The sequence below is a fragment of the Chrysochloris asiatica genome, unplaced genomic scaffold (genome assembly GCF_000296735.1).
Source record: "Chrysochloris asiatica unplaced genomic scaffold, ChrAsi1.0 scaffold00023, whole genome shotgun sequence".
NCBI lineage: Eukaryota > Metazoa > Chordata > Mammalia > Afrosoricida > Chrysochloridae > Chrysochloris > Chrysochloris asiatica.
This window is the reverse complement of record NW_006408541.1, coordinates 24577727-24604820: the sequence shown is the minus strand read 5'-3', so window position 1 is coordinate 24604820 and position 27094 is coordinate 24577727. Positions and strand designations below refer to the sequence as shown.

General features: G+C 53.9%; 1 protein-coding gene across 2 annotated transcripts in view; it reads left to right on the top strand.

Annotated features, from left to right (window-relative positions):
* Positions 1-26411, top strand: part of PLCG1 (phospholipase C, gamma 1) — a 33112-nt gene extending 6701 nt beyond the window's left edge. Inside the window, exons 2-32 of one of the 2 annotated variants that reach the window (XM_006839293.1) lie at positions 13577-13729; positions 13829-13922; positions 13998-14045; positions 16129-16213; positions 16309-16392; positions 16597-16631; positions 16836-16908; positions 17001-17102; positions 17278-17396; positions 17481-17566; positions 17682-17802; positions 18459-18627; positions 18739-18861; positions 18943-19044; positions 19130-19317; positions 19524-19724; positions 19792-19911; positions 20000-20180; positions 20886-20963; positions 21562-21665; positions 21814-21910; positions 22063-22132; positions 22523-22680; positions 23695-23791; positions 23898-24122; positions 24195-24343; positions 25073-25187; positions 25284-25445; positions 25544-25632; positions 25718-25902; positions 26039-26411. In XM_006839293.1, the coding sequence (XP_006839356.1) occupies positions 13577-13729; positions 13829-13922; positions 13998-14045; positions 16129-16213; positions 16309-16392; positions 16597-16631; positions 16836-16908; positions 17001-17102; positions 17278-17396; positions 17481-17566; positions 17682-17802; positions 18459-18627; positions 18739-18861; positions 18943-19044; positions 19130-19317; positions 19524-19724; positions 19792-19911; positions 20000-20180; positions 20886-20963; positions 21562-21665; positions 21814-21910; positions 22063-22132; positions 22523-22680; positions 23695-23791; positions 23898-24122; positions 24195-24343; positions 25073-25187; positions 25284-25445; positions 25544-25632; positions 25718-25902; positions 26039-26081 (3656 nt within the window). In that variant the 3' untranslated portion in view covers positions 26082-26411. Of the gene's footprint in view, positions 1-13576; positions 13730-13828; positions 13923-13997; positions 14046-16128; positions 16214-16308; positions 16393-16596; positions 16632-16835; positions 16909-17000; positions 17103-17277; positions 17397-17480; positions 17567-17681; positions 17803-18458; positions 18628-18738; positions 18862-18942; positions 19045-19129; positions 19318-19523; positions 19725-19791; positions 19912-19999; positions 20181-20885; positions 20964-21561; positions 21666-21813; positions 21911-22062; positions 22133-22522; positions 22681-23694; positions 23792-23897; positions 24123-24194; positions 24344-25072; positions 25188-25283; positions 25446-25543; positions 25633-25714; positions 25903-26038 lie in introns of both variants that reach the window. The other variant, XM_006839292.1, reaches the window with a different exon arrangement.
* The last annotated feature ends 683 nt before the right edge of the window (positions 26412-27094 follow it).

The window sequence follows — 27094 nt, the reverse complement described above, 5'->3', positions numbered from 1 at the left end:
CTCTGTCCTATAGAGTCACTGTGAGTTGGACTCGACTGGGAGACAGTGGGCTTGGTTTCGTTTAGGTACTGTTTGTGCTTTTCAACAACTCTATAGATCAAAGGAAGTCAAAGATACCCTCTCCTATAGGTGAGGAACCACGGCCCCAAGCAGAAGATCACATGGCAGATACATGGGACAAGACGCTCTAGGTTTTTTGATTCCTGCTGTAGTGTTCCATTTATTCTCTCATTTTGGGGATAATAGAATAAACTGTTCTATAGGACCAGAATTCCTGGCTTTTCTCTTTTTTAAACTGTAGACATATAGCTGGTCTTTGCCCTCAGGCCAGATGTAATTGACCACCTCAGACTTCTCTGTGGGCAAAATGGACTCATTGCCTCCATTCAGAAACCTTTGCTCTCCTCATCCTTGCTTTTGAAATGTTGGCTTACTGAGATCTTTCCCACATATCCAGGCTGTGTAACCAGTGGCTTGACTTGCTCTTTGCTGGTTCACAGTGACAGGAGAATACAGAAGGCTGGAGTCTGTGCTGCAGAGGCTCTAAGAAGGGCCCTTCCAGGGTTCACTCCACACTCACTGTGTAAGGTACAATGACATGGAAGACTGCTTCTCTGATTTGTTCAAAGTGACAGGCTGATAGATCTCTAGCATGATAGCTCTGCATATGTTTTTCCCTAAAAACAAAACAAAGCCATTCTCTTGGGACTCTAGCTCACTGAACAAGTGAGACACCACTTTAGCTTCTCTAGCTTTGGATGCTGGCATTTGCTAATTGTGCCAAGCCGTGTGTGGTTCAGTACTGGCACTGCTACAACAGTGAGCGGATCAGATGCTGTCAGGGAACATAAAGGTTAGGGTAGAGACAGCCAGAAAGGGCGCAGCCAGCCAGCCAAAGAAATAATGACAGGATATGGTGAATGCTGTGAAGGAAACAAGCCGCAGCTGCTGTGTCGGTCAGGATAGGCAACTACGCTTGAGAACAAGCAATCTCCCCACATTTTAGCAGCTGACAGCAACAGGGGTTTCTCTCTCCCTTATGTGCATGTTCATCACAAGGCATTCATTGTCACACTGTCCCTGGAGAATGGCCGTATGACTCTCAGTAGCACATCCTGAACACTGGACAGAGTAGGCTGGAGAAGGATTTGAAGCCTGAGGTTGGGAGGGAATTCATTTCTGTGCCTTAGGGATGGCAAAGGTGAGTTGAATTCCCTAGTGAGACAGAGTGGACTGTTGTATCCATGAGTCAAAAGACTTGCCTTGGGTGGGGTCTTTGAAATCAGCTCCTTTGTATTCAGACTTTGAGCTGCTATCACTGTGTCCTTACCTAACTGTGGTCTCTTAAGCTTAGTTCTGACACACATGCCCCTATTTGAGCTGCCCTGGTCTATGTGGCCACAGCTTCCTGCTCTCAGCCCACACTTAGAGGCTCTCACCGCTTCTTATCACAGCTGCTCCCTCTGGGGACAGTGGTGAATAGGAACACCTGGAGGCTCTCCAGAGTGGACCCTCAGCCCCCAAAGGATAGTGTGAGAAGGAGCTGGCCCTGAAACACTCCGGTTAGGGAAAAGACAGTGGGGACAGTAGAGTTGGTTGCTTAGGGGAAAGGTACTGTCCCAAGAGAGGGTGCAAAGAGTTTCATTTCCATTCCTGGCTCCCTCCCCTCCTTGCAAGGCTAATTCCTTTGGAGGTGATGCTTGGCTAGCCTTTGAGAGGCTACTGTGGCTGTGTGCCCAGGCACAAGCACTAGCTCTTGCTCCACTGTTCACCTCCTAGGAACTGGGCCCATCCTGGGGGAAGCAGGGAGGGGCTCCTATTTATAGCCCCGTGTAGGCTTTGTGCATAGGCTCTGCTGCTTCCTTCCGGCCCCTTCCCAGGTTGGCCAGTGGCCCTGGCTTCAACAGGGCTCAGGATGCAGAGTGAATAGGGCGGGGCTTTCGCCTACAGCAGACTGGCATCTCCTTTACTAAGAATTGGCACAGAGGAGGCTGGGTTTGGGAAGTGAGAAGAGGGCACGACCCAGTCCTCCATCCTGGCCAACTTGTGGGAGACTGCAGCTAATGTGCTATAGACTGAACCCAGGCCCCAGACAGAATGGACATCTCTGCAACAGCCAGTCCTGGCCCTAGTGGACCCCTTCCCCTGCTGTCTGGCATGCCTGTATTGATTGGTTAAACGATCCATATAAAGTCAGTCAAGTACCTAGTAGCAAGGTGAAGAGTGGGCGATCTGACTCCAGGCCGTGGCAGTGAAAACTGGCCGGACTGGTGAGAAGCTGGGCCACTGCGCATTTGACTGTTTGTGTCTAGTCTAATCCTTTCTCTGCCCAGGTGGGCAGTTCACTTAGGGGTCAGCTTCCTGTTTTCTTGAACACCTGGGAACAAGACAGCTGAAAAGTTCTGAAGGAAGTGCTTGTTTAGGGGCTGCCCAGAGGTCAGATTGGCCTTGACTTGGCCATTCCTGTGGTGGGAGTAAGGTTTTGACCACACCAGAGCTCAGGCAATGCAGGTGTGAGTGTGTGGTGGGGGAATTTTAGCCCCATGGAATTGAGTGGTTCAACCTCAGGCGCAGAAAGCATGGGCCTGATTCATGGGGTTACTAACCCTAGGAAGGATGGGAGGAGGGCCTCAGTTGACCATAGGTCCCACAGGTTTTTCAACAGGAGGTTAGCTGTGAGGGGTACAGTTCAGTTCTATCAGCTGGGAGGTTGGGCAGGGGGTGATGGGCCTTCTGTGAGGGTCTGCAGGTGTTATTCTTCCTGATGGTCCTTTTAGGGTCAGATCTCCTCTTCCTTCACCCACAGCTGGATTGAGTATAGTGTTGTTATGTTTGTTAGCTGCTCAGTTCCTAACTGAGATTGCTTTCTTGTGAGCTCTTAGTATACCCACCAAAGAGGTTGGGAGAGGTAGCAGAGGGCTCTGTGTCAGGGAGCATTCCTTCTAGTGAGGTGACAGGACTGCTCCCAAGAGGGCACAAGGGTTCAGGGAGACTTGTGCTGGTGGTGGGAGGGAGGTGGACTGAGAAACTGTCTTTAGAGTCTAGAACTAGGGGAATGAAAACCAGGAAAAGGAGCTTACAGATGAACCAGCTCTCCATAGGGGAGGTGATTTCTGGGGATGGAACTGCTTTCTGGGGAGACAGTGAGTATGTGAGTTCCCTGTCCCCTTGGGGTGAGAACAAAGACTGGATTGCTCGCTGGGGCCTTGCTTCCCCAAGAATCAGAAGGGGACAAGGAAAAGGACTTGGTGTGGACTGGCATAGCCCAAAGGGAGTGTGGCCGGAGGCTGGAGAGTCCAGTGGGATCTGCAGAAGAGGGTGTCTGAGTTAGCTTCCCTTAGTTATGTAGAACCTCTTCCCATCTGTATTGAGGCTCTAAGGACTGATTCTACATCTTCCCCCTGAGAGGGAAAGGGACCATGGTGGCTGTAATACAGAAACCAAAGAGGCAGAAGCTAGATCTGGCATGGTGAGACGGTGGGCAGCTGAGGAGTTCTGCCAGGGAAAGACTCTTGACTCACCCTTCCCATCCGCCTTCCCAGTACAGCGCTGCCATGCTAGCCCCCAGTCACAAATTCCTGTTTCCTTTTAAAGGAGGCTCCAGATTTGTTGGTGTTTCCCTTATCCACTCTGTTTTCCCGTGCCATGTGGAAGGGTCCTGTGGGGGCCTGGAGGGCTGGGAGAGGTGGACAGTGCCCTGGTTTCATGTTTCTAGTGAGCATGAAGGGGTTGGGCAGCGGTGACTCTCTCAGTGTAGTTTTGTTCCTGCCAGGTACTGTGGCATTGAAGGTTGTAGACATGGCCCATGCCCCCAAGGAGCTTACCGTCTAGTTGCAAAGAGAGAATCAGATAACCTTAAAATACACATCTGGTTTTTACTTTGACGAGAGCTGCCATGTAGCAGAGCATGAAGCAGCCTGGAATTCCTTCTCTTTCCCACTCTGTGTTCTGAGGTGCCGTGCAAGACAGTGGGTAGACAATTTGGGCTTTGAAATGATGTTGATTCTGCCACCCACAGCTCTCTGTGTGCTGTTTCCTACTTGTGAAATGGTGATTTTTATTCTACTTCAGGATCCCTGGTGGCAAAGCAGATTAAGTATTGGGCTGCTAATGGAAAGGTTGGCAGTTTGAACCCACCAGCTGCTCTGTAGGAGAAACATGATTCTGTAAAGATTACAGCTTGGATCACTCTTGAGTCAGAATTGACTGGAGAGTAACAGGCTTGATGGTTAAGGAGCTTTGGTAGCGTAGTGGTTATGAGTCAGACTGCTGATCTCAGGGTCAGCAGTTCGAAACTACCAGCTGTTAATGCCAGAGAAAGATGAGGCTTTTGCTCCCGTAAAGATTTACAGGCTCGGAAACCCTGTACAGGGTCTCTGTGAGTTAGAACTGACTCCATGGCACACCACCACACTCATATGCTTGTTTGTAAGGATTAAATGAGGGAATTTTAACAAGAAATTAATACAATGTTTGGGTATTTAAGAACAGTTCCTACTTGCTCTGCCCTTACTTTGAAATCATTGAACTGGTTTTCCATGGAGTCAGCTCTGAATCATAGTCATCCTATATAGAGTTTCCGAGGCTGTAAAACTTTACAGGAGCAGAAAGCCTTGTCTTTCTCCTGCGGAACAGCTGGTAATTTCGAACTACTGACCTTAAGGTTAGTAGCCGGACTCATAAGCACTACGCTACCGGAGAACCAACCCCTACTCATCACAAACTCTTCATCACAGTCACCTTCACTTGCTGGATGTGAAGCTCTTAAATCACTGAAAGTAGAACCTGGTGCATCTGTTTCAACTTACCTACATGTTCCACTTGAAGACACTTAAGAACTGATCCTGCTTGCAGCCCGGGCATTGTCTGTATCTGGGAGGCAGTTTAAACTGTAGGACGGTTGACACTGATGAGAGGGAGAAGCATAGGCCAGTGTTTCATGGGCATAGGTCCACTTCTAGAGAGGGAGAGCGTGGCCTGCTGTGTGGATTGCTGCTGAAGACTCAGGGAAGGAGGCAGGAGTGACACACATTAACTCTGAATATGCTACAGGAGCCTTGTATGGGCCTTCTGGCACTCTGGGTGCCCCTGGGACCTGGCTTTGGATGGGTCCACAACCTCTCTTCTGGAGCCAGGGACTGGTCAGACACAGGCCACCTAGAAAGAACAGGGGAAAGAACACTTGGGACGTCGGCCCACCAGCCAGCCCAGAGGGAAGCCTCCCCCTCCTGCTGCAGTTTTCGCTGGTCAGTGCTAGTGTTGAGCTGTCTTCTCTTCTCTTCTCCTCTTCTCTTCAGTGGTACTTTGAGCTCCCTGAACACAGCACTCTGCTGCATCAGTGTGCACCTTGAAGCAGCCTGAGATTTTCCAAGTGCAGCTGTCCGCTTCCTCTGCACCCTCAGCACCAGGCATCTCCCTGTTGCTCCACTCTTTGTATGACCTCATAGTTATCTGCGGCCCCATCTGTTTCCTTCACCAGGCAGGGGGTTTCTCCGGGGCAGGAACTCAAATGTGCTATTGATCTTTCTTTACCCAGGACCCGCTCAGGGCCTGACATGGACTAGATACCTCATAAATGTTTAATCGGAAGACTGAATGAATAAACCTAATCGATAACTGCTGAGCTTTCTTTTGAGTCTGAACTCTGGGTGGGGCTTCCTTTCCTCTCCTTCCTTTGGGACTTACTGGGTGGGATTAGTGCTGGGTTCCGGGAAAGCGGGCTGCCTGCCTGGGGCTGTAGAGGCTCCAGGTGGCTGCCCTCCTTCTTCTCTGTATTTCCAGTGTCAGGGGAGCTGTGGTTGCTGTGGGGACACCACAGGAAGTCCCTATTCTGCTCTGAAATCACCCTGTGACCATGAAGAGCCCCTATCTGTCCATTTCCTCATTGCTCCAAAGAAGCGATTCCCCTAGCATCTAGACTTCAGATGGTGTATTAACACTGTGGGCTAATGCGCTAGACTACAAAGTCGGTTTGAACTGCAAGGTTGGTGGTTCAAGCTCACCAGTCACTCCTTGGAAACCCTCTACAAGGTCGCTATGGGTCGGAACCAACTTAACAACAACAAATGACTCTGAATCACACTTTACAGCTGTGACCTGAAGCAGTTCGAACAGGAGAGATACAGGGCTCCAGGTAGGGGGCCTCCATCCGGATGTGCAAATTGCCTTTTCCTGTCTAATAAGGTGGAGAGGGGCCCAGTGCCAAATAAGGTCCATGTCCCAGTTGGGAACAGATCCCTGACTTCTGCTGGGGCATCATGTGGACATGATGCCCCATGTGCCTTTTGGAATGGGCACTGCCTCCCGCCCACTGCCCAGGGGTGGATTGCCGATGACTGCCTGACCAGGGAATCTTCAAGCCTGATTATTCATCTGTACAATGTAGACACTTAGCTACCCACCCCCAAGATTCCACATGCCTTTGTAGGAACTGGGAGGTGCTTGGGGAAACCTCCCCCCATCAGACTTGGGACTGTGTTTCTATTGGGAGGTGGGAGTTGGAAGGGGACCCTGGCTCCTTTCATGGGCTGTGGAACTGCTGGGCCATCCGATGCCCCTAGCTGCTACTGTATTAGGGTCTTTCCCCACCTGTGCCCAGGTTCTGTCTTTGACTTCCTAGGGGTCAACTCTGTCCCTCTCAGAAGTGCTGCTGTATGCCTGACTGGTGTGAGAGCCTAGGGGTACAGGGTCCCTGGCTTTCTCTGAGGGGAAGGGGATTTGAAGTGCAGGGAGCTGGCAGAACATGGGTCCAGATGGCAGTGGCTTCCCCTTGCAGCTTCCTTTGTCGCTCACCCCATGTTCTCTGAGTGAGAAGGCTTAGCTTGGTTTTTACTCCCTCAGATCTGGGCCTCCTGTGTTTGGGGGTAGTGAGAGGTTGTGAGGGGGACTAGGACTATACATGGGACGGAGACTGATAAGTGCTTTCTCGGATGACCTTTCCTCCTCTCCTTCCCCTCTTCCTGAGTCTTCCTGGTGGCCTTGGCTGATGACCAGATAAGCCACGGTCGTGTACAGGGCACGCTGAAGCAAGGCCTTTTACTGTTCTGCTTTTCCCAAAGCTCCAATAGTTCCTTGTGGTTCTCACTGGTCCCCAGGAGCCATGCCCCACAACTGTGCCAGTTCCCTCTTTTTTGTCCCTACAGTCACCTCACTGACCACTGTACTGTGTATTTGTTGTTGCCCCTTGGCCTTTGCTGAGCACTGTGCCACCTCTTTCAGAAAACCATCGATGGCCCTGGCTGCGTCTGGTAGATAGTTAGCTCTGGAGTCTAGTTTCCTGGGTTCATTCTCGCCCTCTTGCGCTCTGTAAACACTCTGTGGGGAATGGAGAGCAGAATGAGAAGGGGTCTTTCCTTGCGGGAGTTTTCATACCAGGAGGGGCCTAGATGGTGGCACACTGGACGAGGAGATAGAGCAGGATATGCAGAGTTTCAGGGGTAGGCAGGAGCCAGATTGGGGTCTTGTGTTTTGTTGCCTTGTTTGGACTTGGAGCCTCCTGTGAAGAGCTGGGCCCCCACTACCTTCCTCTAGCTCCTCTGCAGGACTTGCAGGGAATTGGGGGGCCACCGGCACTCACTACCATCAAGTTGATTCAGGCTCATAAGGACTCTAAAGGAAGACAGGAGAACTGCTCAGTGGAGTTTCCCAGACAGTAAATCTTTATTGGAGCAGTGTTATCTTTCTCTCAAGAGCAGCTGGTGGATTTGAACGGCTAATCTTGTAGTTAGCAGCCCAATGCGTAACCCACTGTGCCATCACGGCTCCAGGATGGGACCCACCCAAGGTATATCACTAAAGAGTTTTAAGTTACATGTTTTATTTACATGCATCTATAAATAGTTTCTTCTACATTTTAGATCAGTTAACTTTTGCACTTTGTAAAGGGAAGCGTTCTTTTAATAGCAGTATTTCAGTGAAAGCATGTTCCTATCCAGATATTGGTGGTGTGTACCATTTCCTTCTGTTTTGTTGTCCTGGTTTCCTGGGCAATTTGCACAACATCTTCATCATTCTTCCCTCCCATTCCTTCCTTGTACAATCACTTGTGCTTCTCTTAACAACAACAACAACTAGGGAGGAGGTGTCAGGGTAGTGGTCCCCACTTTGCAAATGAGGAAGGTGGGGCTGTGCATCCTGACCCACATTGTCAGCTTTCTTGTTCATAATACCGCTTTAGACCCCTTTGCTTGATGTGTAGGTAATGTGCCTGTCGAATTGGGGTAGCTGTCTGTAGGCCTGTTGGGGGTGGGAGACACTAGAACTTGGATTCCTGATCTGTGAACCCAGGTCAGGTTTAGGGAGTTAGATTTGATGATTGGATGAAGCCTCATTGGGGTCATAATTCTATGCCCCCAGGCAGAATGGGCCTTGCCTTTTGAGGAACCCTGGAAAGAGCTTAGTGTCCTGTCATTGTCGCCCACTTTCTATTCCTAGAATTCCTGTTGTGCTGGAACTCAGCTTGGTCAGCAGGAATCCTGCCCTCTGCACAGCCCTGCATGACCTTGCAGCCTGGTGGTCCCTAGCACTGAGCTAGAGGAGGGCTGGTGGCAGGCTGGGGGAGGGGGAGGAGTGAGAATCTGAGACCGGAAGCAGCCCTACCTTCAGAGGAGCCAAGCACAAAGACTGGCCTTCTGTGGTCATTGTCTTCTCCCCACTTCCCAGGCTCCAGACTGGCTGCCTGCCACTTAGTGTATCCCCTGATCAGCACCCCTCCTCTCCCCACCCAAGAGATTGGGTGTTGGCTGAAGGGTGGTGGCCTCTCTCCTGCAGAGCCCCATTCTAAGCTGACCCAAAGAACAGCCACAATACCTATTCTTGGTCTCTAGCTTCACAGGCCCCAGGGTGCTTGGCATTGTGTTGCAGGAGGTACCACAGATGACAAGAGTGACTCTCTTAAAGGGAAAAGGACTGCTTGAAATCGCACCACTAACAGGTCCAAAAGACAAATGCTCTACTCCTGACCCAGACACTCCATTCTGAGTCTCTGTTCTCTGTTGCCTCGGGCAAGGAGAGAAGAAAGGGGCAGAACAGGTGGAAAGGCTACCAGGGCACACTCAGACAGAAGGGAAGTGAGGTTGGACCTCCTCCTCGTGAAGGTGACCCTCAGGGGCTCTAGGTGGGAGGAATGGAACCCTTGGGGTCCGTGGGTTCACAGGAGAGCACACGCGTCCTGAGCCTACAGCACCCTAGAGGTCACCAGCACCCTCACAGTCTTGAGTCATGTGTTCCCCACCACCATCTCTTACTGGAACGGCGGGAGACTTGTAGGTTCTCTCGAGCTGGTTCTGACTCACAGCAACCCTGTATAGGGGTTCCAAGGAGCAGCTGGTAGGTTTGAACTGCCAACCTTGTGGTTAGTAATCCAGTGCTGATCCCACAGCGTGAACCCGGGACCTGGAATGGGAGACTAAAAGATCTGAAATCATATCCTACTCCCAAACTTAAATTTAGGCCTTGGGCAAGTCTTGAAGACTCTTGGGAGTAGTTTTCCATGTATACCTGTACCATGCAGACAGACTTCTACACAAACATACTCTGATGGCAAAGTCTTTCTAGGGCTTTGGGCTCCATCCAGATCTCCCTGGTTCTCCTTCACTGGGCAGTATTCAGGAAGGGCATGGGCAGGGCAGGTTTCCTGGAGGAGTGGGAGGAGCAGAGCAGAGCCGAGCCTCAGGACTGAAGCCCCAGGCAGCCTAGCTCCTGAGAATGGTCAGCCCTCAGAGCTGGATGTGATGTAAGCCCCAGTATCCCATAGTCCCTCCAGGAGCTGAGTCAGTTCCTTCATGAGGCATTGTGGATAATTAAAAGCTAGGGACCAGATCTCTTTCAGTGCCTTAAGCCACTGATTCGTTACTATGTCTCTCAGCCATGCTAAGAATGGTGGTGCCTATGACATTGCGAGGGCCTGTCTACTCGTAGAGGCTGTGTGTAGCTTCCAACGGAGCTGAGACTCAGCCTGCAGATTGGGCCTTTGTCCTTCTGCTACACATCATGGATTATGGCTGGGCTGGCTCTCCAGTTGTGGTCTCCCGACCTTAACTTCTGTCAGGTCCCCCTTATTCCTCCTGCCTCCCGTTTTTGCACAGAGAGACCCTTGGCACCCCTGGCTTTCACTTTCTTCCCCTGAACATAGGTGTCCTGTGCTTCTAGTGGGGCAGAGTTCTCCCTGCTTGCCCTTCCTGACCCACTGCAGGTTCCAACTTAGCCATCTCTTCCCCAACCAGAGCTAGCAACTTCCCTATGCTAGCGGTCCCTGGGACTGGCATCTTACAGGAAAGGGGACTGCTGTGTTGGTGGTAAGTAGCACAGGATGTGGCTTCCAAAAATCTAGTAGAATGTTACACCTTGGGGCCTGTCACTGGCTTGATGAAGTTTGAGGGAATCAGGGCCAGCCAGGCTAGTACCACCTATAGGAAGAAGTACTAGGGACTAGGTATGACCAGCTGAGAACATGGGAGAACTGGACACCTGGCCTTGAGTTGTTCTATGTCTCTCTGGTTCCTGTCTTGGAGTGGGGGCCTATTCTGCCTCCAGGCTGGTATTGCAGAAATCTGTCCAAGGGTACAGAGTAGGCCAGGGGTACCAGCCGTGTGTGTTAGGGTCATGGGATGGGGAGTCACACACACCCAGACAAGCATATATACCTGCATGTATTGGAGTGTACTGGGGTGGCGGAGGACCTAGTAGCTGCCTTTAGACCTCCAGCTGCTTGCCAGTTGGTAGCCACATCCTGGATACGCTATAAAGGTGGGTAGGCAGCTGAGAGTGAGGACCCAGGCCTGGACCGTGTGCGTGCGCGCGTGTGTGTGTGTGTGTGTGTGTGTGTGTGGCATTATGTGTGTGTCCATGTCTGTAAGAGGGTGTGGGAGGGGGCTGCCACAGTTCTGCACCGGAAAAGCATTCTGGTTTCTATTTCAAAGGGCAGAGTGTGTGGTGGTTCTGCAATTACTGACTGATGTGAGCATTTTCTCCTCCTTGGAGGAAACATCTCCAAGTTAAATTTTCCATCCTTAGAAATACTTTAACTGTCTCAAGCTGGGGTCTTGGTGACCTAGATCCCACTTTCCATGTTTGTACTGAGTCTAACTGTACATCTTTATTCCATATCCACCCTGCTGCCTTCCCTATTTTGGGTGCCTGCTCTTGCCACTTGTTGGTTCCATTCATTCAGTCTTTTCTGTCAGCACCAGGCAAGAATGAGGTGTCAAGCAGATGGTTGCTGCAAGAGGGCCTTTGGAATTGGACCTTTTGGGAGAGAACAGAGGTGGACATTTCCTGGGCTAGGGACCAGAAAGAAATGAATGTGGGGAGTCAGAAAAGCACTGGCTATGTTTGCTAGATCCAGCTTAGTTTGGGTAAAGGTGAGAAGGTGGGAGGGCAAAAAGCTGGGGAGAAGTCACTGCACCCCATCATGACTGACCTTGAAGGGTCTCTAATGGAGCATACTCTCAGTTGGCAGCGGGCAACTTCTGGAGGGGATTCATGGGGTCTATGGGATCCTAACTGTTATACAGAGATTCTGAGGTGCTGAGGAACGTTGAGTGCTGGGTGAGAACTGAGAGGCAGAGGAACCATCAGAAAAGGTGGGGCTTTCCTGTGGAGATCAGGTCATAAGGGAAGAGAGTAACTATTTACTGAGAGGTGTTAACTGTTAGCTGTCTGGGGACCTGGGCCTGGAGCCAGAGGTGATACCCCATGTTCAAAGTGGGCCAGGGAATTGTGGCTGTGATTCAAGGACAGGACAGAAAGGCAAAGGCTCGGGACATTGGGCTACTCAAAACAGTATACCCAGTTGGTATATTTTGTGGGGTTGGCCAGTCTGGGCTCCAGACCTGAGAGAGTGCTCAGAAATCATCATCTCTGTGGACAAAGCCAGACTTCCGCTTTCCCTGATCCTCCCTAGGTCTGCCATCTCTTTACCAGAGGTAAGGGGTGGGTAGGGGGGCAGAGAGGCTTCAGAAAATCTGTGGACAAATGCAATGAAAAGCTAATGGAATTTTTCCCATGAAACTTTGAAGCCCCCTTGTAACTGGACTGGAATGCCTGCCCTCTACCCAGGATCCCAGGTAGTACCTGGGGCAGAGTAGGGGTATAGCCAGGATCCTTTCCAGGCCTGGATCAGAACTTCTGCCTGAGCAGAGGAAGGGAATTAGCATTTACTTCTCCTGCCGTGGCCACATAGACTTGCAATGCTCTTGTTTGTTACCATTTCTCAAATGCCCCGAGGCCATATAGCAGATGCCAGGTGGAGCTGGGTCCACACAGGCGCTTTCTACCTTCCAGAGACTTTGTTCAGTCAAGTACTGTGCTGTGCAGATGGTAGAACTGAGTTGGCGAGAAGCTTGAAAGAGTCCCTCACATCAGTGGTGGAGGTGTGCAAGCCCCGTCCAGGCGACGTGTGAGGGTAGGGGTGGGGTGGCTGGGATAGGAAGCTGGCCCCGGTAGAAAGGGTGAGCTAGGCTTACGGGTGCAACACTTGGTCAGTGTGTGCCTCAAGGGGGCCAGGCTTAGGCCTCTTGTGTGAGACGTGTGTGTCTGTATGTGTGAGGTGAGCTGTGTGTCTGTGAGGCGTGTGTGTGTGAGCTGTGTGTGTCTGTGAGGCGTGTGTCTGAGGCATGTGTTTCTGTGAGAGGCACATGTCTGAGGCGTGTGTGTCTGAGATGTGTGTCTGTGTGCAACGTGTGTGTCTGAGATGTGTGTGTATAAACTGTGTGTCTGTGAGGCATGTTTGTCTGTGAGAGATGTGTCTGTGTGAGGCATGTGCCTCTGTGTGAGAGATGTGTGTGTACGATTGAGGCGTGTGTCTCTGTGTGTCTGTGAGGCATGTCTGTGTGTGAGCGATGTGTCTGTGTGAGGCGTGTTGTGTGTCTGTGTGGGGCGTGTGTGGAGAAAGACGCATGTCTGTGTGTGAGTGTGTGTGTGAGGCATGTGTGTCTGTGTGAAAGACATGTCTGTGTGAAATGTGTGTGTCTGAGAGACTTGTGTCTGTGTGAGGCGTGTCTGTGTGTGAAGTGTTTGTGAGAGACATGTATGCGTGTGAGGCATGTTTGTGTGTGTGTGAGACATTTGTGTCTGTGTGTGAGATGTGTGTGTTTGTGTGTGAGGCATATGTGTGCCCATTTGAGGGAGCCGCACTTCCTAAACCCAAGCCAGATTCTTATAGTGGATCCTGAAGTCCCGCCCCTGGACTAGTTGTTTGTTTGGTGTGTTCTTTGTGTTGGGAAGTGGTTGTCACAGACCAAGTTGGAGACTGTCTTCCTCTGGAGTCCTGCTTTCCTCAAGATCCAAGTGGTGGGCCTATGTTTGCAGAGCTGGGGAGAGGTGTCATAGGTAGAGCTCCCTGTACCCCAAGACAGCCCTCTGACTTCTCAGCCCTTAGCAAGGTCTGTCTCCAGCCCAGCCCAGCATGTTTACAACCTCAGCTCTCTGCTCTGCCCAGGGTTGGGGGTTGTCTTTGGGAACCCCACCTGCACTGAAGAAGCATATGGGAGTAGGTGAGGAAACTAGGGTGCTCCCTTCTAGTCATGATCTCTCTGGGACACCCCCAGCCCCATCTTGACACATTCACTACTTCCAGTTGATATCCGTGAGATCAAGGAGATTCGCCCAGGGAAGACCTCACGGGACTTTGACCGCTATCAAGAGGACCCTGCTTTCCGGCCAGACCAGTCCCACTGTTTTGTCATCCTATATGGCATGGAATTCCGCCTGAAGACCCTGAGCCTTCAAGGTGAGAGTCCAGGGGCTGGGGGGCGGTTTGTTTGAGGGGATTGCCCGCTGGTTCCTGGGAGGTAGGCCCTCGGCTCAGCTGATTGCCCCTGGCTCACAGCTACATCTGAGGATGAAGTAAACATGTGGATCAAGGGATTAACTTGGCTGATGGAGGATACATTGCAGGCAGCCACACCCCTGCAGATTGAGAGGTAAGAACCGCCCAGGGACCCATGACCCTGGCCTTAACTAAAGAAGTATCCCTCACCTCAGACTTCTCTCTCCAGGTGGCTTCGAAAGCAGTTTTACTCAGTGGATCGGAATCGTGAAGATCGGTAGGCATCCAGCTCCAGCTCCAGCTCAGCAGAGTGACTGGGGGCAGCCAGAATAGGAACTAAGTCCACAACCTGAAGGTCTAGGGAGACCCAGGTTCTCAACTGTCTCCTGTCCTGAAGCTGTATTCATGGAGCCCATGACGGCGCTGCTCCGAGTGGAGATGGGGAGGGAGATGGGGAGGGGCAGGTGGTTCTGGCACAAGGAGCTTTCTGCAGAAACCTTCAGTGGCCTTGCTAGGGTGGAAGGTCTGAGTGAGCTGTGTCAGGAAGCAATCCTCACAGTTATGAACGGCTGGTCCCTGCTACTGTGGGCAGAAGCAAGAAGTACAGAACTGGCATGACAGGTATGAGGTAGGACTGCCCTGGCTCCAGGGGTCCTGCAGATGAAGGCCTGTGGCCGTGCTGTGGTACATGGCTTAGGATTTACGACACTGTGGTGTGGCAGCCAGAGGGCCAATCGCTGGAGACCCACAGTGCAGACCCCGGCTTCACCTCTTGCAGCTCTGACTTTGTATTTCTGTGCTTAGTCTAGTCACTTACAAATCCTCCTTAAGTGCTAATACCAAACACAGATAGAAAGCCCGACCACATGGAGCATGCATTCTCTAATGGGAGGAGTTATAGGACAGAAACGAAACAAGCAAAATTGATAAAAGGGGGATTTCAGAAAAAGTGGAATTGAAAGGTAAATAGTGTATTTTTGAAGCCCCTTGTATGTTGAGTGATTGTTAAGTACCATGGAGGGAAATAAAGCAGCAGGGGACTGGGAGTTATGGGGCGGGGCTACATTTTTTAATGGACAGGAAGGGGAAAGTCTTGTCCACGAGTGAGTATTGCAAAAAGGAGATTGAAGGTAAGCCTTGACAGTACTGAGGGGGGAGAGCTTTCCAAACAGGGAATGTGCGCAGAAGCAGGCCTGGTGTACCCAGCGAGCCACGTGCATAGAGGACTACAGCTTGGGGCCGCTTACGTGGCCACTGTGGGTTGTAGATTGAGGTAAGGGCTCTGAAGGAGGTGGAAACCCATTGGAGAGGTTTGAGAGGAGTGGTGGGACCGAGGACCGCTAGGAGCTGTCTCAGTGGTGCAGGTGGAAGTGGCCTGACTGAGGTGGATAGTAGCAGAGGCGCTATTGCGTTTGCCTGTGCAGTATTTCAGAAGTAGAGCCCAGCAGAATTCACTCACACTGATTTGGGGGGTGAAAGAGAGAAGTTGAGTGGGTGGGATAATGGGAAGCCTGTGGATGGTGTTCAGAGTTACAGGGCTTGATGTGACAACTGCAGTGAGCGTAACAAGGACAGGAAGAGGTCCTGTGGCTGGCCCAGGCGGTACTGGGGTGGTGAGAGGCTGGCCAGGTGATCAGCCAGGAGAGTGCAGAGTTCTGGAAGCCTGTGGAAAAGGGAGTATGCCACACCATACCCTCCACAGTGTCAGTGTGCTGGTTGACAATGGAGAGATACAGTGTTTGAGGAGAGCAGTGTGGGGGACTGGAGGGAGCTCTAGGGAGAGGTATGGGAGAGTCCTTTTTGCTTGGGGGAGAAGTAGCAACCACGTTACATAGCAGTGGGAAAGGCCTCTGGGTCTAGTCCCTGGCTGGCTCTTGGTGCCTGGTCACCTCTCCTGTGCTGCTGCTGCCAGGACTAGCAGTGTCCCTTCGCACAGACCCTGAGCGGACCACCCTGGTGTGCTCCCACTGAGCTTCTTCCCTGGCGCTGAGCACCTTAAGGTCCCACATGGCCAATTACCAGCAGTTGTATAAGCCTGAGGAGGGTGCCCAACCTCCTGTCACACTAAACTGTGGGGCTGGTACTGATGGGGCTTGAGAAGGGCGAGTTCTGAAGATCCAATTTCCAACATCCCATTGGGCAGCAGGTGGGGAATCCCTACTGAGCTGCCCCTCCTGGGACCTTCAAGTGAGCCCTGCTAGGAAGGCTGCCTCCATCTGTCCTGGATGTGGTCACCCAGAACAGTGAGGGGTCTGATACAGGAGAGGGACCCATGTTCTGCTCCAGCTGAGTTGGATTCTTGGTGGACGCAGCCCAAGGTCCGTGGTTCAGGGAAGCCATGGATATCACTGTTTTCTCAGAATATCAGCCAAGGACCTGAAGAATATGCTGTCCCAGGTCAACTACCGGGTCCCCAACATGCGCTTCCTCCGAGAGCGACTGACGGTGAGGGCCCAGGAGCACTCTGGGTTGGGGGCCGGAGAGGCCTGGCCACTGGCTGGCTAGTGGGACTGACGGGAAACACTGCTCTGTCCCATCAGGACCTGGAGCAGCGCAGCGGGGACATCACATACGGGCAGTTTGCGCAACTGTACCGCAGCCTCATGTACAGCGCCCAGAAGACGGTGCATGAGCCACCTCCCATCTCCTTCTACCCCACCCCTGCTTGCATCAGCCCTCCTCCCTGCTGCCTGCTTGGGGGCCAGTGGGTGCAGATTCTCCCACGCTTCTCTCAAGGCCTGCCCCATCTGCTGCCCCAACCTTTCTTCCTGAGAGCCCCTTTCCCACATGGCTCCAGGCTTTCTCTGACCAGCTTCTGTCTCCTGCAGATGGACCTCCCCTTCTTGGAAGGCAGCGCCCTGAGGTTTGGTTTGAAGAGGGAGCGGGTAGTTCTGCCCTGGGTTCCCCTTCATTTCTCCTGGGGGTGGTTCCTGACCTCAGTGGCTGAGCTGGACTGTTGTGGGTGACTGTGCTGGTGGGAGCTGGGTTCTGCCTCCCCAGGGCCCCTTGCTGGTCCCATCCTGCTAGCCAGCTGACTGCAGGACACTCCACTTCTCTCTCCCTGTAGGGCTGGGGAGCGGCCGGAGCTCTGCCGAGTGTCCCTTCCTGAGTTCCAGCAGTTCCTTCTGGAGTACCAGGGGGTGGGTATGGCTGGGCCAGGCCCAGGGGGCAGGCCAAGGGCGGCTGGGTTCCTCCTGACTGCAGGCCTCTCAACCTGCCCATCCCGTCCCAGGAGCTGTGGGCTGTGGACCAGCTCCGTGTGCAGGAGTTTGTGCTCAGCTTCCTAAGAGACCCCTTGCGGGAGATTGAGGAGCCATCCCTCTTCCTGGATGAGGTGAGACCCCCCCAGCACCCCTGTGTCAGAGGGGGAATTGGGCAGCTGAGCAGAAGCCCCCTGGCCCTAGGAGCTAGGGAGGCCATCTTGTTCTACTCACACTTCCTACCTTACCCTGTCCAGGTGGGCAGGGCAGGACTCAGTTTCTCTTCTTTTCTATATTTGTTCCTGCCAGTTTGTCACCTTCCTGTTCTCCAAGGAGAACAGTGTGTGGAACGCCCAGCTGGATGCAGTGTGTCCAGACACCATGAACAACCCTCTCTCCCACTACTGGATCTCCTCCTCACACAACACGTGAGTGGGGCTCACAGAGCCCACCCAGCCCACTCTTGGGGAGGGAGGGACCCTCCTGACCACACCTGCCTCTCTTCTTTCCAGGTACCTGACTGGGGACCAGTTCTCCAGTGAGTCCTCCTTGGAAGCCTATGCTCGCTGCTTGCGGATGGGCTGTCGCTGCATTGAGTGTGCGTGGGGTTAGGGCTAAGGGAGGTGGGGCTGGGCTGCCACTGCATTGAGTGTGCATGAGGGGGCAGGGGGGACAAGGCTGCTGTGTGACCATGGTGTGCTGTTGCTCCCCAGTGGACTGCTGGGACGGCCCGGATGGGATGCCCGTCATTTATCATGGACACACCCTCACCACTAAGATCAAGTTCTCCGACGTCCTGCACACCATCAAGGAGCATGCCTTTGTGGCCTCAGAGTGAGTGGGGGTGGGACTCAGACTGCTTCCAGCTCCCTCACCCCTGTACCATAGTGTGGGGACTCAGCACACGCCCAGGGCCCTGCCCTGTACTGCACCAGGCGCAGCCTTTCTCTTGACCTCTCGTTCCTACTACTCCTGCTTCTTGCTTGAGCCTTTGCTTCCCAAGTTACTCCCAGTTCCTGTATCCTTAGCCCAGATTCTTCATGGGTCCTTCTCTTTAGCCTGTGGCACATGTTCAAGCCCTTCTCAGCCTCAAAAATGACTTACTTCGGGTCTCTTTAGGCCATAGGTTGACCACTCCATCTTCTCCTTCTTAGCCCTGCCCTTGCATCCCATTCCTTAGTTCCTGTTCATCACATACCTGTGGCCGCTAGTCTCCTACCTCACCAGGACACCAGGTGCTTCCTTTGGAGGCTGCTTCTCTTCTGTGCACTCTTCCTTTTCCCACTGCTGGTTTAGCCTCCAGGAAGAGACTGACTCAGACTCCCACCCCTGGGTTTCCTTTGCACCCTCCATCTGGATCATTCCCCTAGAGATACAATGCCCCAGGCCCTTGGCACCCTAATTTTAAGGGGCTCTTTAGACTGAGCCTTTCCTGACCCTACAATCACAGGCTCCTTGTTTTGTCACCCCACTGGTCCTTTGCCCCACAGGTACCCGGTCATCCTGTCCATTGAGGATCACTGCAGCATTGCCCAGCAAAGGAACATGGCCCAGCACTTCAGAAAGGTCCTCGGGGACACACTCCTCACCAAGCCTGTGGACATCTCTGCCGACGGGCTTCCCTCACCCAACCAGCTCAAGAGGAAAATTCTCATCAAGGTAGGGGGCGCCGCCCCAACTTGCCATCAGCCCTTTCAGTGTCAGTGTATACTCAGATGAGCAGGGCTCCAGCGCTGGGACTGGCTGAGCCATACCCTAAATCTCCCATAGCACAAGAAGCTGGCTGAGGGCAGTGCCTATGAGGAGGTGCCTACGTCTGTGATGTACTCTGAGAACGACATCAGCAACTCCATCAAGAATGGCATTCTCTACCTGGAGGACCCCGTGAACCATGTGAGGGCTGCTCTGCGTCGCGTACAGTGGACCAATGTGGTCAGGGCGCTCTGACTCAGTTCCCTACTTGGTCTCTTCCAGGAATGGTATCCTCATTACTTTGTTCTGACCAGCAGCAAGATCTACTACTCTGAGGAGACCACTAGTGACCAGGGCAATGAGGATGAGGAGGAGCCCAAGGAGGTGAGGGGCCAGGCTCCCGTGGGCTGGGTCAGGGCTGGGGTCAAAGTAACAGCTGAGCCTCGCTGCTGTGGCCTCTCACCCCCAGGCCAGCGGCAGCACAGAGCTGCACTCCAGCGAAAAGTGGTTCCACGGGAAGCTCGGGGCTGGTCGTGACGGGCGGCACATCGCTGAGCGCTTGCTTACCGAGTACTGCATTGAGACCGGGGCACCTGATGGCTCCTTCCTGGTGCGCGAGAGCGAGACCTTCGTGGGCGACTACACGCTGTCTTTCTGGTAACTCACTCACCTTTAGCCTTTCATGTGGAATGCAGTTTGCTCTCAGTCTCTCTCTCTTACAAACACCCATATCCCTCACGTTCCACTCCCTACTCTCTGCCCCACACCAGAGCGCCTTTGAGATCTGTCTCCCCTCTGAGGCTTGGGGGACTGGTCGTCAAGACTCTGGCCTCCTTCTCACTGACTCCTTTGTTGTTGCTCAGGCGGAATGGGAAAGTTCAGCACTGTCGCATCCACTCCAGGCAGGATGCAGGGACCCCCAAGTTCTTCTTGACAGACAATCTCGTCTTTGACTCCCTCTATGACCTCATCACACACTACCAGCAGGTTCCCCTGCGCTGCAATGAGTTTGAGATGCGCCTTTCAGAGCCTGTCCCGCAGACCAATGCTCATGAGAGCAAAGAGTGAGTAGGGGCCAGGCCCAGCCAAGGGGTGGCAGGCTGGCTGGGGCTGACTCAGGGTTGTCTTCAGGTGGTACCATGCCAGCCTGACCAGAGCCCAGGCCGAGCACATGCTAATGCGTGTCCCCCGGGATGGGGCCTTCCTGGTGCGAAAGCGGAATGAACCCAACTCCTACGCCATCTCCTTCCGGTAAGGGGTGTGACCTTGCAGGGTGGGAGGTAGGGGTGGGGCAGCCTGAGTCTGGGCTGCCCTGACCAGGTAACTGTTCTATCTGAAGGGCCGAGGGCAAGATCAAGCATTGCCGCGTCCAGCAGGAGGGCCAGACGGTGATGTTGGGGAACTCGGAGTTTGACAGTCTTGTGGACCTCATCAGCTATTACGAGAAACACCCTCTGTACCGCAAGATGAAACTGCGCTATCCCATCAATGAGGAGGCCCTGGAGAAGATTGGCACAGCTGTGAGCTGGGCAGTGTTGAGGGGACTTGGTGGGCAGAGTCAGGGGAGACTAGTATGGCTTCAGAAAGTCCTGGGCCAGCCTCTGGGTAGGTCCAGAGTCAGGTACTCGTTAGTCAGTGTGGTGTGGAGCTGGAAAGGTGTCCTTGAGGGTGACATGTCCCCAAGGGTGCTCATGAGCTAGCTAGGCAGGCTGAGAGACGGGGGTGGATACTCGTCATGGGGTCTGAGGAGGTCCTGTGGCTCTCGGATCACACATGTTGGTGTCATGGAGGGCACCAAAGTGCCTATCACCCAGGCAGGCTCTATGTGCCAGCTTGCACTAGAGTGTTCCTGACTGGGCAAAGGAGACAGGCTGGAGAGTCAGAACTGTGTAGAGCTGATCTGGGGCTAGGGGGTGAGCAGGCATGCAGGCAGCTCTGGGCACTCTGAACCCAGGTCCTGGCCGAGGACAGAAAAGAGCAAGGAGCTGGTTGAGAGACTTGTCATCTGCAGACTTGGGTGGCCAGTAGAGAGGACTGTTGTCCCCTGGAGCCTGGGATTGGGGTGATGCTAAGAGGCAGAGGCAGGTGCTGTGAGGATGGGGGCTAGTTAACCACTTCAAGGATGAGAATGGAGAGAGGATAGGGAGGCCAGGCTGCTGGGCACACATCTCCACTGAGGTTGGCAGCTCTGGGACATTAACATTCCCCTTTTGTCCTGTCTTCAGGAGCCAGACTACGGGGCTCTGTATGAGGGACGTAACCCCGGCTTCTACGTGGAGGCAAACCCAATGCCAACTTTCAAGGTACATCTGTGGCCTCTGGGCACCGGAAACTGTGGAGGGTCCCCAGCTGCTTGGGGCCTGTATTTCTCTGCTCTGGACCCACCTGTGGTCTCTGTGGAGAAGTGGTGGTTGTGGTTTTCTGAGGTCTTAGAAAGTTGAGAGAGATTATGGTTGGTGGAGGACGACCACAGAGCTGCTGGGGCCAACACAGGCCGCAGCCCCGTCCCAGGGGCTAGCACTGACCCTTTCAAAGTGTGCTCCCCGGAGTGCACCCCCTGACCTCTGGGGGTGGTACGGAGCACCCTAGCTGGAATGTGGTTTCTTGCTACTCATTCTCCTCACCTCCTTTTGTCTTCTGAGGGGTAGGAGCATGTGCCCTGGACGCATGGGGGGAGCCTAGGTGCACTTTCAGGGTCCTGGGAGACACTCCATGCACATGCAGACTCTCCTGTCGTGGTTTGCCAGCCCTGACTCCTAGGAGGTTCCTCCTGAGCTTTCCTGAAAAAGGCCCTGCCTCTCCCAGAGCTCCCTCGGGGTCAGGGGTCAGTGCTGAGGTTCAGTGTGGCAGGTGGTGGCTGGGAGGGAGTGTCTGAGTTGACAAGCACTTCTTCCTGTGCAGTGTACCGTCAAGGCACTCTTCGACTACAAGGCTCAGAGAGAGGACGAGCTGACTTTCACCAAGAGCGCCATCATCCAGAACGTGGAGAAGCAGGAGGGAGGCTGGTGAGCTCCAGGGGTCTTGGGTGGGCTTCAGGCACGGAGCACCATCCCCACTTGCACAGCCACTCTGGCATAGTGGTGGGGCTCCAACAAAGGATGTCCTCCTCGTGGGAGTTGTGGCGTGGGGGTCAGCACCCTGTGGCTTCCGCAGGTGGCGGGGGGACTACGGTGGGAAGAAGCAGTTGTGGTTTCCATCAAACTACGTGGAAGAGATGGTCAGTCCCACAGCCCTGGAGCCCGAGAGGGAGGTGAGAGCAGAGCACAGGGCAGGAGGGTACTCACTTATATCCTCATCCCGGTGTCCCGGAGCGCCCTCGCATGCCATGACTACATATGCGTGTTCATTGATAAGGTTGCACACACAGGCATGCTGACCACCCGGTGGGCTTTGCTTTCACAGCACTTGGACGAGAATAGCCCCCTGGGCGACTTGCTGCGTGGGGTCCTGGATGTGCCGGTTTGTCAGATCGGTGAGCCGTGCCCACCCTCCCTTCCTCCCAGCGCTCTGCCAGGCTCCTCCGTGACCCTAGCAGGGAAGCTGATGCTGAGCCTTAAGTGTGCCAATCTGAGCATTGCCCCTACTCCAGACACCCCAGCTCTGCCCCAAGTATACTCACCTAGCATTGGGGGACCAATTAGCAGAGCTGTCTGGAGGTGGGATAGGGAAGGGCTGGAGAAGAGGCATGGCGTCAGGCAGACCAGCCACTGCACCCCACCCCAGACAGTGACTTGGTTCTAAGTTGTAGTCTGTCTTGTGTGGAGGATGGTGAGGACGTACTGCGCTCGGGTAGAATGTATTCGAGCTGATGCCTTGGGCTTGAGATGTCTATACTCAGCATTTGTCCTCTCTCATCCTCCAGCCATCCGACCGGAGGGCAAGAACAACCGGCTCTTCGTATTCTCCATCAGCATGGCATCAATGGCACACTGGTCCCTGGATGTTGCAGCCGATTCCCAGGAGGAGCTCCAGGACTGGGTGAAGAAGATCCGAGAAGTGGCCCAGACTGCAGATGCCAGGGTGAGTCTGCCCGTGGACCCACCACCTCAGAGCAGTTGGCTGCCTCTCCAGCCTCAGAAGGCCAGGTGGTTTGGTGTGTGTGTGTGTGTGTCATGGCAGGTCCACTTTGGATGAGTGGTGTTTGAGACCCTGTGGGACATCCATGTGGGTATGTGAGTGGGCAGTTGGACACACAAGGCCAAAGATAAGTCGAGAAGTCTCACTTGGAAGCAGGAGTGGTGGGTCCAGAGCTGCGAGACTGAGGTGGCATAGAGGAGGGAGAGGAATGCATGGGTAAGCCAGAGGAGGCTCTCAGCATCTGGGAAGCAGCCCTCTGGTGAGTGCTGGGGCAAGGGAGACCTGGACCTGCCACTGGCTGGAGCAGCTACACACTGTGGTGGCACTGCTGGGGCAGTGAGGTGTGAAGGAGAGGATAGTGCACTGTCCTGCAGGCCTCAGATACCAGCTTGAAGGCCAGCAGTTGAGATTGGCAGGCAGGTGGGAGAGGTTCCCCCTTGGCCTTCTGTAAGATGGAGGCCTCTTCTCTTCACTGAGCCTAGAAGACAGGGAGTGAAGGTCCCTACCTGGTGATTGGTCCCATCAGTGCATTTGTGTGGAGTGTTTGTCAGAGATGTGCCTGGTAGGACAAGGTTCTGGCAGACTAGAGGTCTAAAGGGATGGGTCCCCAGGTCTAGGTGACAGACAGGCAGGTGGAATGGAGGGGACTGAGGAGGCCGGGCTGGTGGCAGAGCATCTTGAGGATGTTGGTGGCCTTTGGGAAGACCGAGTCCCCAGTAAGGGAGGCTGGGTGACAGTGGTAACAGCATCCTTGGGGGTGGGGGTGGGGGGAGAGGTGTGACACAGGCATCATGGATGGTGGCAGGAGTGTTGAAAGGCAAGTGTGTTCTTGAGGGCAGAGAAGAGGAGACACTTCTGGGGTAGGGAGACGGGGAGAGGGGCCAGAGCAGCGGCAGAGTGGGCAGTGCCTGGGCGGGGCAGGAATCTTGGACTTTGTGTCATCATGTGTGTCACCAGCTCACTGAGGGGAAGATGATGGAGCGGAGGAAGAAGATTGCCCTGGAGCTCTCTGAGCTGGTTGTCTACTGTCGGCCTGTCCCCTTCGATGAAGAGAGTAAGGACTCAGTGCCACCGAGGGGTGGGGGCAGGAGGGAGGAACACCCAGCACAGGCCAGTGCTAAGTGGGCAGGCTCTCTAAGTGTTCTTCCTGTCTGGCCCAGAAATTGGCACAGAACGTGCCTGTTACAGGGACATGTCGTCTTTCCCGGAAACCAAGGCTGAAAAATATGTGAACAAGACCAAAGGCAAGAAGTTCCTCCAATACAATCGGCTACAGCTCTCCCGCATCTACCCCAAGGGCCAGCGACTAGACTCCTCCAACTATGATCCCCTACCCATGTGGATCTGTGGCAGCCAGCTTGTGGCCCTCAACTTCCAGACTCCAGGTGAGAAGCTTGCCTGTGAGGCGGTGGCGGCAGGGATGCGGGGCTGGAGTTCACCAGAGCCTGCTCTTTCAGACAAGCCCATGCAGATGAACCAGGCACTCTTCATGGCTGGTGGGCACTGTGGCTATGTGCTGCAGCCAGGTACCATGCGGGATGACGCTTTTGATCCCTTTGACAAGAACAGCCTCCGAGGGCTGGAGCCATGCGCCATCTGTATCGAGGTGGGTGCTGTTGGGTCTGGCCTCCGGGGAGGGTTTTTGCTCAGATTGGGGCTGCTTTCAGGGTGGGGAGCAGAGCCCACTGTACCCGGCCTTTTCTCTGTCGTGTATGGGGCTCCTGAGCTTGAGGAAGGGACAGCTCTTGGCCTCCCCTGGTGGGCTAGCTTTCAGCACAGTGGGGTCAGGCCAACCAGTGGAGGTGAGGGACTTGACCAGAGACTGCCCATCAGGATGCTCACTGGTCTGAAGCACTCCCATCCTTGAACCCCTAACATGCCCCTCGGGTGGAAAACTGTGACTGACAGCCTGTGCTGTCGGGTGCACCTGGCATAGGGAGGACATGAGGGTGAGGTACTGACAGTGTCTGTGAGGAGAACTCCCCCAGGTCAAGGGTCTATATTAAAACAGGGAGTCGGTGTATAGTATTGAGGGATAAACACTGGACTGGTAACCATAAGGTTCGTAGTTCAAACCCACCAGCTACTCACTGGAAACCCTATATAGGGTCACTATGAGTTGAAACTGGCTCGATGGCAAGCAAGATCATATGAAAGTAGATATTTACCGTGAACTGGGGTGCCAGACTCACATGAAAATGTTGGCTAAAGGAAACACTGCTTCCAGCAGACCGGAACTGACCATGTAAAGCCCAGTATGGGCACACTCCCTCTACTGGCAAGCGTCCTGTGCTGAGTGTGGAGGGAGCTACAAGGGCCATCTTTGCCCACACAGGTGCTGGGGGCCCGACATCTGCCCAAGAATGGCCGAGGCATTGTGTGTCCTTTTGTAGAGATTGAAGTGGCTGGAGCTGAGTATGACAACACCAAACAGAAGACCGAATTTGTGGGTGCGTCTGCCCTCCTTGCTGTGGTCCTTGATCCCCTCCCCACGGGTGACTGTCCTTCCCTTAAGCAGCCTGAGCCTTCTGTCCTGGCTTTTGCAGTGGACAACGGACTGAACCCTGTGTGGCCGGCCAAACCCTTCCACTTCCAGATCAGCAACCCTGAGTTTGCTTTCTTGCGTTTTGTGGTGTATGAGGAAGACATGTTCAGTGACCAGAACTTCTTGGCTCAAGCTACTTTTCCTGTGAAGGGCCTAAAGACAGGTGAGGCACCCTCCCCGGGGACGGTACCCTCTGTGCTTGCTGCCAGGGTAGGCTGCTGGGTCTCTCCTGGGCTGAAGGCCAAGGTCTCCTTCCTCCAGGATACAGAGCTGTGCCTTTGAAGAACAACTACAGTGAGGACCTGGAGTTGGCCTCACTGCTCATCAAGATGGACATCTTCCCGGTCAAGGTAATGGCAGTGGCGTGGGGTGGGAGCAGAGCTGGACCCAGCCTAGGTACTGGGAGTCAGCATTGCCCTGCCCTTCTTGAAGCAGGAAAATGGAGACATCAGCCCCTTCTGTGGTACGTCCCTGCGGGAGCGGGGCTCAGACACCTCAGGCCAGCTGTTCCATGGCCGAACTCGAGAAGGCTCCTTTGAGGCCCGCTACCAGCAGCCCTTTGAGGATTTCCGTGTCTCCCAGGAGCATCTTGCAGACCATTTTGATGGTCGTGAACGGAGGTGAGGTAGATGGGTACAAGAGAGGTGGGAAGGTGGTGGCTAGGTCTGCTCTGGAAAACTCAATGGTGTGTGGCTTTGGCTGTCCCCTGAGGCCAGGGTCCTGATGCCAGCCAGGCTTCTCTTTTGCTCCCTCCAGGGCCCCACGGAGGACTCGGGTCAATGGAGACAACCGCCTCTAGCCCAGCCTCTTGGGGAGCAGCCGGCGCTGCGTGCCTCATGGAATACCCTGAACTGGTGTCTTGGGGAGTGGCCTCCCTGGCAGCCTTCCTGTCTCACAGCCTGGAGTTTGTAATCCAGCCATGGACTTGAGACCAAAACCAAGCCATTAATGAGATGTGTTACTGTTTGGGGCCTCCACGCCACAGCTCTTAAGTGAAGGCAAAAACTGTCTGGTGTCTCACATTTAAGCACACATCTGGCCCTGACTTCTGAAGGTGGATCCTTTTGTCTTGTGGGGCCAGGCCCATGGCCATTCCTCGGGGAGAAGCTGCCTCAACCAGTGGCACAGGGAAGAGGAGGAGAGGGAGGAGCCACTTCGCTGGGCTGGGGAAACAGTTTACATTGTCCTGTAGCTTTAAAACCACAGCTGGGCAGAGTGAGTGGGCAGAGGCCCCCAGTTTGGCCCTGGAGCCAGGGCGGAGGGACAGGACCTGCCGCAGAGAGGACACAGCACAAGGGCACACTGCCCATGGCCGGGAATGCGGACCCAGCCTGAAGATACAGGGGATCATGTTAAAAATAGCAGTATTATTTTCTTCTCGGTGGCATCCATAATAAGTTATTTACTGCTCCTACTCTGGTCCCAGGGAAACCTTGGGGCAGAGCCTTGACAAGGTGGGCTGCCCACTGTGGCACGTGTGGGTCTCCGCTGGGGTGTAAATCCTGTCAGGAGTAATGAGCAGGGGAGGAAGGAGGAAGAGAGGAGACAGCCGAACCTGTTCCAGTTAAGGTAAAGACTCAGTATTCTTTCCATAGGAATGAAAAAGGGACCAAGGAGATGCCTGCCTTACGGGCAGTGGGGAGGGGGTACCGGCAGGCAGGCTCTGAACCGAGGTGCTGTGCTTACTGCAGCGTCTCTGGAGCTGGGAAAGGGGGTTCCGAGTGCAAAGGTGCCTCAGCATCGCCCCATTCAGCACATGCTTGCCCACTGCCCACGTGTGGGCCCAGGGTTGGCCATTTTTGCTAGTCAGCT